Here is a 13,271-nt window from a genome sequence, read left to right as displayed (position 1 = left end):
GGTGAGTCGTGTATGTGGAGCAGAAATGAGAGTCAGGACAGCTTTATTTAGAGACTTGTACGTGAGCCATGTTTGCTGTTTTTAATGAAGCATTTTGATTGGCCGTGTGGTAATGGAAACATATTATTACCCGAGGGCTTAACTTGTGCTGCGAGAGCTGCTTTGGAGTTCTGTAAATTAACTCAGTGCACTTATTTAAACTTCACACAAGGTGTGTGTATTCATGCGTGTTAGTTTTCGTGTCTGTGTGTGTGCCTTATTTATCCATAGTTAGTGGTGCTAGGATATGGCTATCACAAATTGCTCATGAACAAACCCCTAACTATACTAAACTACAGCACGTAGCACGTCTAACTTTTCTGAGCATTCAGACTGATTTTCCCCAGTGAGAGACAAAAAAATAGCCAAAAATCCCATAGATTTGCAATCCACTGAAGAAGGAACCCGAGTCATATCTAGAGACCAGAATATCAAAGCGATGGGCTCTTCTAACTTAGGCCAGTAAAGAACCACCACAGCAACTACCTAGCAACAGGCTAACATCCACCCAGCCTACACTGGCAACACCCAGACATTATATTTACCATTTTACAGTTTCTTCAGAATATGTAAAGCCATAATTCATATCAGTGTTATTTAAAGTATTATTTATTTTCCATCATAGTATTTATTAAGATTTTTTTTTTTTTTAATCTTTTTATTATTATTTTTATATTTTCAGTTTTCATTTTAATTTTAGTTTGTTTTTGTTATGTGCTTTTGTCATTTTTATTATTTAGTTTTTATATAGGCTATATTATATATATTCAGTACAGTGCAAAAGTCTTAGGCACATTAGTTTTTTCAAAAAGATGTTAATTACAAGCAGATGTGCTAAATGTGAAAATGGTTAAGATAAATAAATCAGGTTATCAATAAAAAACAGTCTAAAAACTAGAACTGTTATGTACTAAAACAGTACAAACTCTCCTCTTTATCTATTGAGGACAGAGGCTGCATTCGAAATCGCATACTTCCCTATAGTAGGCGAAAATGTACAGAATGTGACACTAAAACTCATAAAACAGTAGGCAAAAAATACCCGGATGACCTACTTCTTCTAACAAGATTCTGAAGATTCTGACGATGGACACTTTACCATCCCATGAGGCCACGGGAGAGGATTTATGAATGGCAGTGAAGCAACGGATCTGATGCTGGTAGGTCACATGATAATGACAACATGGCGGATGTAGTACGCCCATATTACATTCATACTACACACATTCATAATGCAGGGCTGCCAACTCACACGCAACTGACACTTCACATGCTCTCACGCCACACATCCATTTTCTCATGCAGAGAAAAAGACACTGATGATACGGACAGGCAAGAGAGAGGTGGTTACTTTTGATATGAAACAAATTCTCAGCACTCAATTTTATCACGAAATTCAACAATAAATACCGTTTTGGCGTTTGTAAATGTGACGTGAACCGATCATACTCTTTACTACAAGACTAGTTAATAGTAAATAAACACGAATGAACAATAGGTATGTTGAAAGAGACAGTACAACTTAACAAAATGTATATGCCTCATACATAATTTAGATCAATCAGTGTTTTCCAACAGTGGAAAGAGGTCAATAAAACAGCTTGAGAACAATATGTCACATTTACCTCAGGAAAGCCATTTAATGACCATTTATATTTGAGTTGTTATTTTTAACCTTTAATAATAGGCTACCAGCTGACAGGGCTCTCTGTATGTTCACAGCATTAGGTCAGTTTTTTTTCTTGAGAAAAATTAACATGTATCTACTGAACTTAATAGAATCAAGATCAGAATCAAATCCCAAGAATTTAAATAAAATCATGAAATTTGTAACCATGTAAACATTGTTGTCACTAAACTTAATAAAATTCTGTCCTCCAATCCACTAGTGATGGCTGCCTTAACTACACATTTTCCCGCTTACTAATTGGAGTGTACCATTTAAAAAAAAAAAAAAAAAGAACTCTTGCCTCACCATGTTTATAAACAAATACACAAGATGATTAAGAACGAGTTAAAACCAATCAATAAATTCAATAAATAGGACAGATAAAACCAACACATACATTTGCACAAACGTTTCCATAATAGCGAAAATGAGTGCTCCCCTACAGTTTGTGCTCTCTTTAAGGCCACGCCCACTCAGGAAATATAAAACAGTAGAAAACTTTAAAAATGCATAGGAACAGTGAGAACAAAGTAAAAACAGTGATGGATCATGGAAGACAACTCCAAGGTATCTACATCACAATATATATATATATATATAAAGTCACAATCATGTTATTGTTATTGTCACAGAAAACTCCTGTGTGTCCGACACTCTGCTCCGTAATTAGCCGGCCCCTTTCGCAACATCATGACGGCACTCAACAGCAACAACTGAGGCCCGGCGGCCCCTTGAGGGCCTCTAGCTAGAAAAACAGCAGCCTGGTCCCCAGAGCGAGATGAGTGCTACGACAAAAGGGTGTGGATGGGTGGTGGGGGTGGGGGTTGCTATGGTAACCCTGGATGAGGAGTATGGATAGGAGATGCAGGACGAGGAGGGAAAACTGCAGTTTTAAGTGAATGATGGCTCTCACATCCGTCCTGTGTGGATCTCCAATCAACCCTGACATTAGAGATGGCTCAGATGACTGACAGAGAGAAGGAGATAACTGTCAGGAGGTGTACATGCTTTAGCCAGTGAGGGAGTGTATGAGATTGATAACTGGTTCTGAAAGCTTCAGGGAGAGACGGAGAGTTACTCGGTAAGACAGATTAGCGGCTGTGAGAGGAGAAGGGTTCAGGAAACATCAGTTGTTACAGACTGGCCTTCTGGTGACCTGAAATTCTGCTATATGTCCCTCTGAGACATGCTAGACAAGACAACACACACACAATAACACAAACACAGACAGTCCCTTATCTCATCTCATCACACAGCCACAAACAAATACAGACAACCACGCTTAATGTCTCTTGTCATGTGTTCCACAAACTTCCATCTAAACGCCATAGTTAATGGTGTTGATCACAAGTTAAGGATTTGAACAAACCTCTAACACTATCAATTTTGTCTCCTAACTCATCGAATATCAGTGCTATTTAAATCTAACTATGCAGGGTTTTTTTTTTCAACGGACAGACAATAAAATGGGGATGAACTCCAGCAGACTGTAGGTATAAGAGCCACATCTAGGGACCTGAATATACATTTAGGAGGTTATTTCTTCTTGCTAACCACGTAGCAATACACTACAAACCACTAGCATGATGGTGGTAAGGTTAGCATGGGGAAACTCAAATTGTCTTATTTTCTTCCACTGTTACATATACTGTATATATTTTATATACTGTATTATATTTTACTATGTATATATATATATATATATAAAGTGTATTATTTTGGTGGAAACTATGGTTACCATGCTAAGTCTTTGTAAGGTTTCTTGAGCAGTGAGGGTCAGCCATACGGAATAATAACAATAATAGCTGAATCCTACCTGAAACACCTACACATTACAGTTCTCCTGCTCTGACCGAAACTCGTCTATCCCACCTACACTGCCTCTCACTGACAGCCCTGTAATAAGCACACTTGCCTGCTGACATTCATGCACTGCATCAGACACAAGTGCACTAACTCAAATTCATGTTAATTACTAATCCTTCTCCGCCACATTGAAATAGACAGTATTACATCATCTAGGGCCTGTCCTCACATTTTAGTATAGATGCTCTTCCACATAACTGTCCATCCCTTCTTCCACACTCTCTCGCTCTCTCTCAGCCTTCTGGAGACTGCATTATTGATAGTCATCTCTGGCTGGTGCATCTGCTCTTGCACTCTTTCTGCCTTGGCTAATGTTCTCTGGCAGCTACTTAAACCAACATCAATCTTTCATTGGACGTCCAAACTGTGTATGTGGGAGGCAGGCAGAAGAAAATCATATGTGTGTGTGTGTGTGTATGTGCAAATCACAGCATGCAATGGATTCTGCTGAAGGCTTTGCAAAGGCTCTCTTGTGTGGCCGTGTGCATAAAAATGTGCATACATGCATAGATATACACACACACAATCTGTTCTGCACATAAATGGAATCATGTGCTTCAGCGCTTTCACTTAAATGAGCATTTGTTTGAAGACAGACAAGGCAGAACGACATCAACGCACAGAAGCACTTAAAGGCTGTGATGTGCCAGAAGAATGAAATGAATTGCATAGACAAGGATGCAACCCAGGAGAGAAGTGAACAAGAACATACAAATTCTTTAAATAAGTCTAGGCAGACATATTGTGAGGAAGGAAAAGGGAGGGAGAAATATTGGCTCTTGTTCGACTTTTTATGCGCTGTTGTGTCACAGGAGGTTGACACACACCCACGGTGTGATATGTATTCTGGAGATTGGCATCCAGGGCTCGGGCTATAAGGGCTGATGCGACCGTCTCATAGTGTGGGAGGTAGAAACCAATGGAGCTTGCACCAAAACACAATGGTACAGCCATTACTTTTTAACTAAATGTCAGTGGAAAAGAATACAGTAGAAACGTCACAATGGGACAAGAAGGATTACGTAAAAGCTCCATTTCACACTCAAAACCTTCGGATATGGCCAGTTTAGCATCCATTCTGGATATCCAAGCATTCTGATTGTGCCGGTGATGACATGTCTTTTGCTTTATTCCGGTAAATGCCACAGAGCTGGTGGGTTGAGATAAGAGGAGGTGTGAGGTCATAGTGAAACTTTATATATTATATTTGTATATTATATTTTGAAGAATATTTCAACTGCTTTTGTCCATATAATGAAAGTCAATGGGGTCCAAAACCACACTGGCTTTCGTTGTATGGACAAAAGCTTTTTTCCAAAATTTATTTTGTGTTCCGCAAAGAAAAGAAAGTCACACAGGTTTGTTTTTTTAGTTACTATTATAGTATTTATTCATATTTTGAATTAGCTTTTATTTTTATATTTTAATTTTAATTTAAGTTTTAGTAATTTTTCTTTTGTGTTTTTTTTTATATTTTATTTATTATTATTTTATTGGTTTTTTTTAAAATCCTTTTAATACTTCAACTTAAGTTTATTTTAGTTCAGTTAGTTGCAAAGGAAACATTTTAATTTTTATCTATTGCTTATATTTTATTTCAGCTTTATTTCAATTAACAAATTTAATACAGTCGTTGTAGTTTTTGTTTTAGTTAACAAATAACACTGGGAGCATAAAGGGCAATATGAGGGCGAGTAAATGCTGACTTAACTTTTTGGGGAACTATCCCTTTAAAAGGAAAATACTGACGCACTTTAGTACACTATATGGTTTGAGATTATGTTTGCATATCCAAAATAGAATAGGGGAATGTTTCTGGAAAAACAAACATATGTAAATCACAGGGATGAGTAGTGCTGATGAAATAGAGCCTTGTAGTATTCTCTAGCAGGCAAATCCAGCACAGTTCAGACGCCTACTCGGGTCATAGAAAATAGTTATTTTTTTATGTGTGTGCCCCTGATTGTGTGTTCCTACTTATTATTTCAAGTTAAGTTCAGATCATAAACTATAAAATCATATTCAATTGCTACTTTAATCTCCTTATTTTCAATTTACAAGCTCTGTCTGCCACTGTCCTTGTCAATCTGTTGAAAGCTTTGGTCACACTTTAGAATACCGAAAAAATGAGTAACGCAATATTAACATTCTAGTAAGTGCTATTACGGTAACTATCAAGAAACTCTGATTAACTAGTATTAAGTAGTACTGCTTGGTTGATGGACGTAGATCTGATTAGATAATAGTGAATTACCTCATTCAACTGAGCGCTACTTACTCATTTGTTAATCGTACTTTAGATTTAATATTATCACATGGAATCAATGTTGATGCCGTTGAAATTCTACAGCAGGGCAATGATATCTCAGATCATTATCTAGTCTCGTGTAAACTTCATTTAGCCAAGGCTGCCAAGTTGACTCCGTGTTACAAATATGTTAGAACTCTCACTTCTGCCACTAAAGATTGCTTTATTAATAATATTCCTCCTGATCAGTTTCATCTCCTCAGCATCCCAGATAGCTTAGAAGAACTATTGCGACAGAAATGTTTGACTCTCTCTTTTCCAGCACTTTAGACACAGTTGCTTCTTTGTGCTTAAAGAAGATTATAGAAAATAGTCCAACGCTGTGGTACAACGAGTACACTCAGGCCCTTAAGAGAGCAGCCAGAAAAATGCGCAACTGGAAGAAAACAAAACTAGAGTTTTTTCGCATTTCATGGAAAGAGAGCAAGATTACTTAGAGGCCTTAAAAGCTGCTAGATCTGCTTATTTTTCAAACCTGTTAGAAGAAAACAAACACAACCCTAGGTATTTATTTGAAACAGTGGCTAAATTAACGAAAAATAAATCTTCAACCCCAGACGTTTCCAAGCAGCACAGCAGTAATGACTTTATGAACTTCTTCACTTGCAAGATTGATAATATCAGGGAGAAAATTATAAGTATGCAACCGTCTACTACAGTATCGCATCAGGCAGTGCATTGTAGTGTCCCTAAGGAAAAATTTGATTCATTCATTGCTATAGAAGAGGAAGAATTCGTTAAACTTGTTAAATCATCTAAATCGATAACATGTATGTTAGACCCTATACAGACTAAGCTACTGAAAGAGATGCTTCCAGAGGTCACAGATCCTCTTCTTAATAACATTAATTCATCTTTGTCATTAGGGTACGTACCAAAAACTTTTAAGCTGGCTATTATTTAACATTTTATTAAAAAAACCCAACTTGATCCTAGAGAATTAGTCAATTACAGGCCGATCTCGAATCTACCTTTTCTGTCAAAGATACTAGAAAAGGCAGTATCATCACAACTATGTTCCTTTTTAGAAAGAAATTATATCTGTGAGGATTTCCAGTCCGGATTTAGACCGTACCATAGTACTGAGACTGCTCTCATTAGAGTCACAAATGATTTGCTCTTATCATCCGATCGTGGTTGTATCTCTCTATTAGTGTTACTTGATCTTAGTGCTGCATTTGATACTATTGAACACAACATTCTTTTAAATAAACTCCAAAATTATGTTGGTATTAGTGGAATTGCATTAGCATGGTTTAAATCATACTTATCTGACCGTTATCAGTTAGTAGCAGTAAATGAAGAGATGTCATATCGATCAGATATGAAGTTCAGTATGTCAAACCACAAGGCTCAGTACTAGGACCGTTGCTGTTCACTCTGCACATGTTAAAAGGGTACTTAAGAGATATCATTAGGAAGCATGGCATTAGTTTTCACTGTTATGCCGATGATACTCAGCTCTATATTTCTTCACGCCCTGACGAAACTTACCAATTCACAAAATTAACGGAATACATAGCTGATATAAAAAACTGGATGACTAGTAATTTCCTATTACTTAATTCTGAAAAAAACAGAGATTCAAAAAAACGTCCTCACGTACTAACCTAGAATACTGTCTAACACTTGATGGCTGCTCTGTCAAGTCTTCGTCGTCGGTTAGGAACCTGGGTGTGCTCTTTGATACCAATTTTTCATTTGAAAGCCACGTTTCTAGCATCTGTAAAACCGCATTCTTCCATCTTAAAAATATATCTAAATTACGTCATATGCTCTCATTGACAAATGCGGAACAATTAGTTCATGCGTTCATGACATCAAGGCTAGATTATTGTAATGCTATTATGGGTGGTTGCCCTGCACACTTAATAAACAAACTACAGCTAGTTCAAAATGCAGCAGCTCGAGTTCTTACCAGAACCAGGAAGTATGACCATATTAGCCCTGTTACGTCAACACTGCATTGGCTCCCTATTAAACATCATATACATTTTAAAATATTGCTGATTGCTTACAAAGCACAAAATAGTTTAGCGCCACAGTACTTGAGCAAGCTCTTAACGCATTATAGTCCTTCACGTCTATTGCGATCTCAAAATTCCGGCCAGTTGATAATACCTAGAATATCAAATTGACTGCTGGCGGTAGATCCTTTTCCTATTTAGCACCAAAACTTTGGAACAGTCTTCCTAACGTTGTCCGGGAAGCAGACACACTCTGTCAGTTCAAATCTAGACTAAAAACACATCTCTTTGACCTAGCATACACATAACACATTATAGACTTTTATAATTCAATGTTAGGCTGCATAGATTAGGTCAGCCGGAACCGGGAACACTTCCCATAAATCCTGATGTACTTGTTACATCATAAGAATTATGGCGTCTACGCTAATATTAGTCTCTCTGTTTATTCCGAGGTTTACCGCAGTCCGCCGGATCTAGGCCGTATCCAGATCTGATGAAGGACCTGCGCCTGGACACAACGACAATGCAATCCTGAAGTGTCAACTGTTTCTCCCCTGTGAAGGCCTCCTTCCCTTTACCTCTGTACAGATAAAACGCTGCCGGGATAATTCCGGTTCGCGTGGCTATGCGGAAGCGATACAAATTCTGTATTATAGATTTTAAGGCCTGACAAGTAGTTTGTTGAGGGTTGGTTTGTAAAGGAGGACTACACGCTTGCGCACATATATACACATATATAATAGATACATACATAGACTAAACACGTAATACACATGTGCACACCATCAGCGTTTTCACAGGTTCACGTTTTTAAAGTTTGCACAGAGAGAACTTAAGGGTTTTCTGCTACAACGGTGTCGTGTTAGTGGCCCTTAGTTAATAACTAATAACGCGACGGAAGTGAATCAAACAAAAGAGTCAATAACTTTAGCTGGACAATAACTTTATCCTAGAGCTGCTATATAAATGAAGGTGACTTGACTTTAATTTATTGACAAGTCATGTTTAACGTGATAGTTTCATCCTTAAAATCTTCTATAGTACAATATATTGTAAGTCCCCAGATTATTCACGTCAGTGAATAAATCCATAAATCTGCTTTAACTGTTCGTGTGCCCTCATGGTCTGGTGGTAAACTTTTGTTAAGCATGTCTCAGTTCTAATCTGCCCTTATAGTTTTTTGTATTTTTTATTTTCTCTCTCATTAAAAGCTTGAACCCTGTTTCAAGAGCAGGGACACAATTGTGTGCATTTTGTTCTGTGATTTAACCGGAGCAAACAGAGAGTTTCCACAACGGTGTTAAGGTGTAAAGCTGCTTTGAAACAATCTGCATTGTATAAAACGCTATAAATGAAGGTAACTTGACTTGACTTAAGTCTTCATCTGTGTGGAGACTGTGCACGGGCCTGATAACAGCGGCAATGAACACTCAGTATGATTTCAAAAACAACACATTCCAGCACCAGATTGCCTCTTATTTATCAAATGAACGAAATGAATCTAGTCAATTAGAGATTTTCATTTGTATTAGGTATCCGTGCCGCTAAAAGTGGTGGGACCAGTATCGCCTCTGATAAAAAGTGCATGGGGACATCTGCCCCCCCCCCCCCAAATTACACCTACTAGAATGTTAATATTGCGTTACACATTTGTTCCTGCATGGTTATTCATAAATGACGGAACAGCATTCTAAAGTGTTCCCAAAGCTTCTCATAAGTTAACCAAATCACAGCAACCCCCTCCCCACCGCCCAACACTCGTCCCCTGAGACAACGCTCTGTAGCAATTAGTGTTGGGTTACGGGTGGAGTGCAGGAGGGCCGAGGGTTGAAGAAGAGAGGTAGTATATCAAACGAGAAAACTGAACAGATGTGTGGACAATGGCAAATGTGCTGATGGAGGGCCCCGTGTTGTTGCGTATTTGCTGAGGCACTGCTGACTTCACTCAGAAGACTCTGTAAATACATCACCCGGCAGTGCTCTTCTCTCTGGTTTCCTCATTCAATCACCCACTCTATCCATTCTCCATTCACTCTTTCTCAATTTCCTGCCGCTCTCCTCCAAGCTGTCATCTGTCCACTTCCTCCCCCGTGACTGTTTTATGGCACCGTCAAAGCAAACTGCAAATTGAGCTTCTTCTCCCCTAGATAACTTCTTTTTCCTCCTCCACCACCTGATCTCTTTGCTATTCACGTCCTTCGCTCTCCTTCGTCCTAATAGCTTGTTTCCCCTCTTTGTTCTTTCACTGACACCTAACATCTAGCCCATAATCCTGTGTGCTGCTGGTGCAGCAACTTTTCCCCTTGTCAGGGTGCTACGTGCCTCATTCACAGGAGAGGAACAATCGAGACAGCATTGACCTCCCTTCGCTCCTCGTGCCGTCCCTGGAGGGACTCGGTTTGACTCATCGAGCCTACCATGCCAAACGTGGCTAGATTATGCTGTCAGCGGCCTGTAAATCAACTAAACTGGAAGTGCTTTATATCGCAGTGATCATGAAGAGGGTTAGGGGTCTGAATTATTACCGTCAGCCTGAGTCATAAAAAACGGGACAGGAACAAGAGTTTGTTTGGGGTTTGTAAAGATGGAATTGTGAATGGCTGCTGTAACTGAGATGGATGACTTTGTTCAAATGAGTTACTCATTAGACAGAGAGTTAAACCAGAATAGGGAAAGTCTGATGAAGAGCATACACAAAGTTATTTGACTGGCATCTATGGTTCCATGAAGAACCTTTAACATTCAACATTTAACATTCTTTTTTGTTTATGGTGGAAAAAGTTTCTTTAGATTATTAAAATGTTCTTCACACGAAAAAAGGTTCTTTTAAAAACTGCTGACTGGAAAGTTCTTCTATATGGCATCGCTGTGAAAACTTTAGGAACCTTTATTTTTAAGAGTGTACAGGAATTGATATAACCTGAAGTGGACAATCAGCTCTGCAATCTCAATTAGTCGTCTTATATAAACTTCTGCTTGTTATAGAAAAATGCATTCTGATTTTCATTGTGGCCTCTTCCAATGCATTCTAATGTGGCTCTTTATCTTTATAATAGGAGTAGCTTGACATGTTACCCCAACAAATTGTGTATTATAAGTCTATTGTATAATATTAAATCTTTTATTTTATATTTTAACTGGAATAAATTGAAATAGCAATGTTTTAATGAGTTTCTTTTTCACCTTTTTTGCATTTTTACCATTATTTGTCTATTGATCTATTTGTAGTTTTTTTCTCTCGAATGGATTAAAGATGAATGCTATGTCTACAAATCAGTGATTTAATGTTGCATTAAAGTTGTGATGTAACTGAAGTAGCGACAGATCTTTTCCTCCGTACTGTAATGTATACATAAATGGATTATCAACAAAGAAAAAAAAGTAGGACAGGAACTTGATTGGATGGAGGCAGATCTGAATGTGAGCTTGCAGTCTACTGTAAGGACTAAATGATTGGAGAAGTCAAGCGTCACCAGCGAGACGTCTGTCATTTGACGGAAAGTTAAGACATTCTGATTAAAGACAACAATTAAAGACAAAACAACTGTAAAAAATAAACATGCATTCACAATAAGATCAATAACGTGCATTTAGAAAATACATAGGGTGAATTTTCATTTCATGCCGACTCTTTTGAAGATGGTTGATCACTAAGAATCAGTCTTCTACTAAATTAACCTATATGAGCTATTGAACTTATTTATATTTATTGATTCCTTTCACCCCTACATTTAATATTCCAACATCATTTGGCTTTTTTGTAGTTCTGCACAGTATCAAATTTAAATTAATTACAGAATAATTCCACACTAATTCATGGAATAATGCATTGGATTAATAATTATTTTGAAGAAGAATGATGAGAAAGACAAACACACCCTCTCCCGACACACCATCTATCCTCAGGAACTGTGAGTGCTGATCTGTAAGCATTATTCACCCACAGCCTTTGTATGCAATGCCACTTTATTCTGCAGCCTCTCTGTGTTTAAAGCATCTCAGATCGAAATACAATTCAACTGCATTTCTGATCATGTTTCCACATTAAATTGACAGACGCGTAACATGAGACGGTTTGGACAATAGGGACGAAACTAGTGAGCAACATAGACAGCATTTTTACGCGTTCGAACGTTACGATACGCCCAAAAATGCGGTCTATGTAGGCAACTCAATAGGTTTGAAGACACAGCCAGGGTGTGAGGTTTTTGACATGCATTTCTGTTTGTAGTTGGCATATCAACAAACCACTTATATAAATGGGTATGTAACTAATGAACCAGAAAACACAGAAAAAACACTTTTTCGCCCTTGCATCACAGATTACAAGCCAAAGGAAGTACCAGAATCAGTTTCCCTATCAAACGCACGGCCCCGTTCCTCACAGCATCATCCGCCGCGATTCAGGAACGCGGAAACGAACGCATCTTACCTGCTCGCGCGCTGAGAGCTCTTTCTCCAGCTGCCGGTGCTTGTTATGCCACACCAGATAATGCAGGTGGTAGCGACTCTTCTCCGGAGTTTTTCTGGCAGAAATCATCCTCAGTGCATAGTTCGCTGCTGCTCTCTCTCCCCGTTCCGTTTCCCTGCTTTTGTGCGATATCAGTTACTTTTGTAAAGGGCGCGTGCTATATCATTATTGCTGAGACGACCGATAAGGGCATTTCTCTCCCTTTTCGTATCCAGCATCCCTTTTTGCATAGTAGCTTGGCATTCAATGTCTCTATGTTGAAAGGCAATTTAAAGCTAACGCGTGTGTAATAATGCTCTCCGTTGTGTTCTCCACTCCTCCTAGTCTCAGCCTCTCTCTTCTCCCTCTCCTGTCTCACTCAAACGCGCGCGCGCGCACACGCTCGCTCGCGGAGGCTGAGGCAGGGCTCTCGAAAGCGACTCTCACCTACAGTAGGCTATATGAGCCATTGAACTTCAGTGTGTGATTCTGTCATACATGCTGATGCTGCTCACTGCGCCATGGGAGAGGATATAGAGAGAACATCTCATGCTGCCATCTGTCTAAATACTTAATAAATATCTCATAGATGCTATATAATTTATTAACAGAAGCATAACATAAATTCAATTCTAGATTAGAATTATATTCTATACAGAATGGAACATAATAGAACGAAACAATTATTGTGCTGATTTTATCATGTTTTCATGCTGTTTTAATCGTTCTGTCAAAATAAATGTCCAATGACTGCCATAGAATCAAAACTGAGTTTTGTTCAATTTTTTCTATACTTCAAATAAAATAAAATATTATTTTCTATTGTGCTGATATTATTAATATATATTGATAATAATATCTAATCATACCTTTATCCATATCATCCATCCATCTAAACCAGAGGACTAGACATTAATATAAGCCATATAGCTAAAACTGCAAAATGACCAAACATCTCAGTGGTCACTG

The 13,271-nt window shown here is 38.2% G+C and overlaps 2 protein-coding genes across 3 annotated transcripts in view; both read right to left on the bottom strand.

Annotated features, from left to right (window-relative positions):
- The window catches only part of ankrd13b (ankyrin repeat domain 13B), a 29,153-nt gene extending 16,464 nt beyond the window's left edge, over positions 1-12,689 (bottom strand). Inside the window, exon 1 of one of the 2 annotated variants that reach the window (XM_079886016.1) lies at positions 12,285-12,689. In XM_079886016.1, the coding sequence (XP_079742142.1) occupies positions 12,285-12,392 (108 nt within the window). In that variant the 5' untranslated portion in view covers positions 12,393-12,689. The remainder of the gene's footprint in view (positions 1-12,284) is intronic. The other variant, XM_079886017.1, reaches the window with a different exon arrangement.
- clip3 (CAP-GLY domain containing linker protein 3) overlaps positions 1-13,271 on the bottom strand; it is a 769,717-nt gene that overhangs the window by 370,510 nt on the left and 385,936 nt on the right. The window lies entirely within an intron of this gene.

The sequence above is a fragment of the Squalius cephalus genome, assembly GCF_949319135.1.
Source record: "Squalius cephalus genome assembly, chromosome: 11".
NCBI lineage: Eukaryota > Metazoa > Chordata > Actinopteri > Cypriniformes > Leuciscidae > Squalius > Squalius cephalus.
This window is presented reverse-complemented; position numbering and strand designations above follow the sequence as displayed.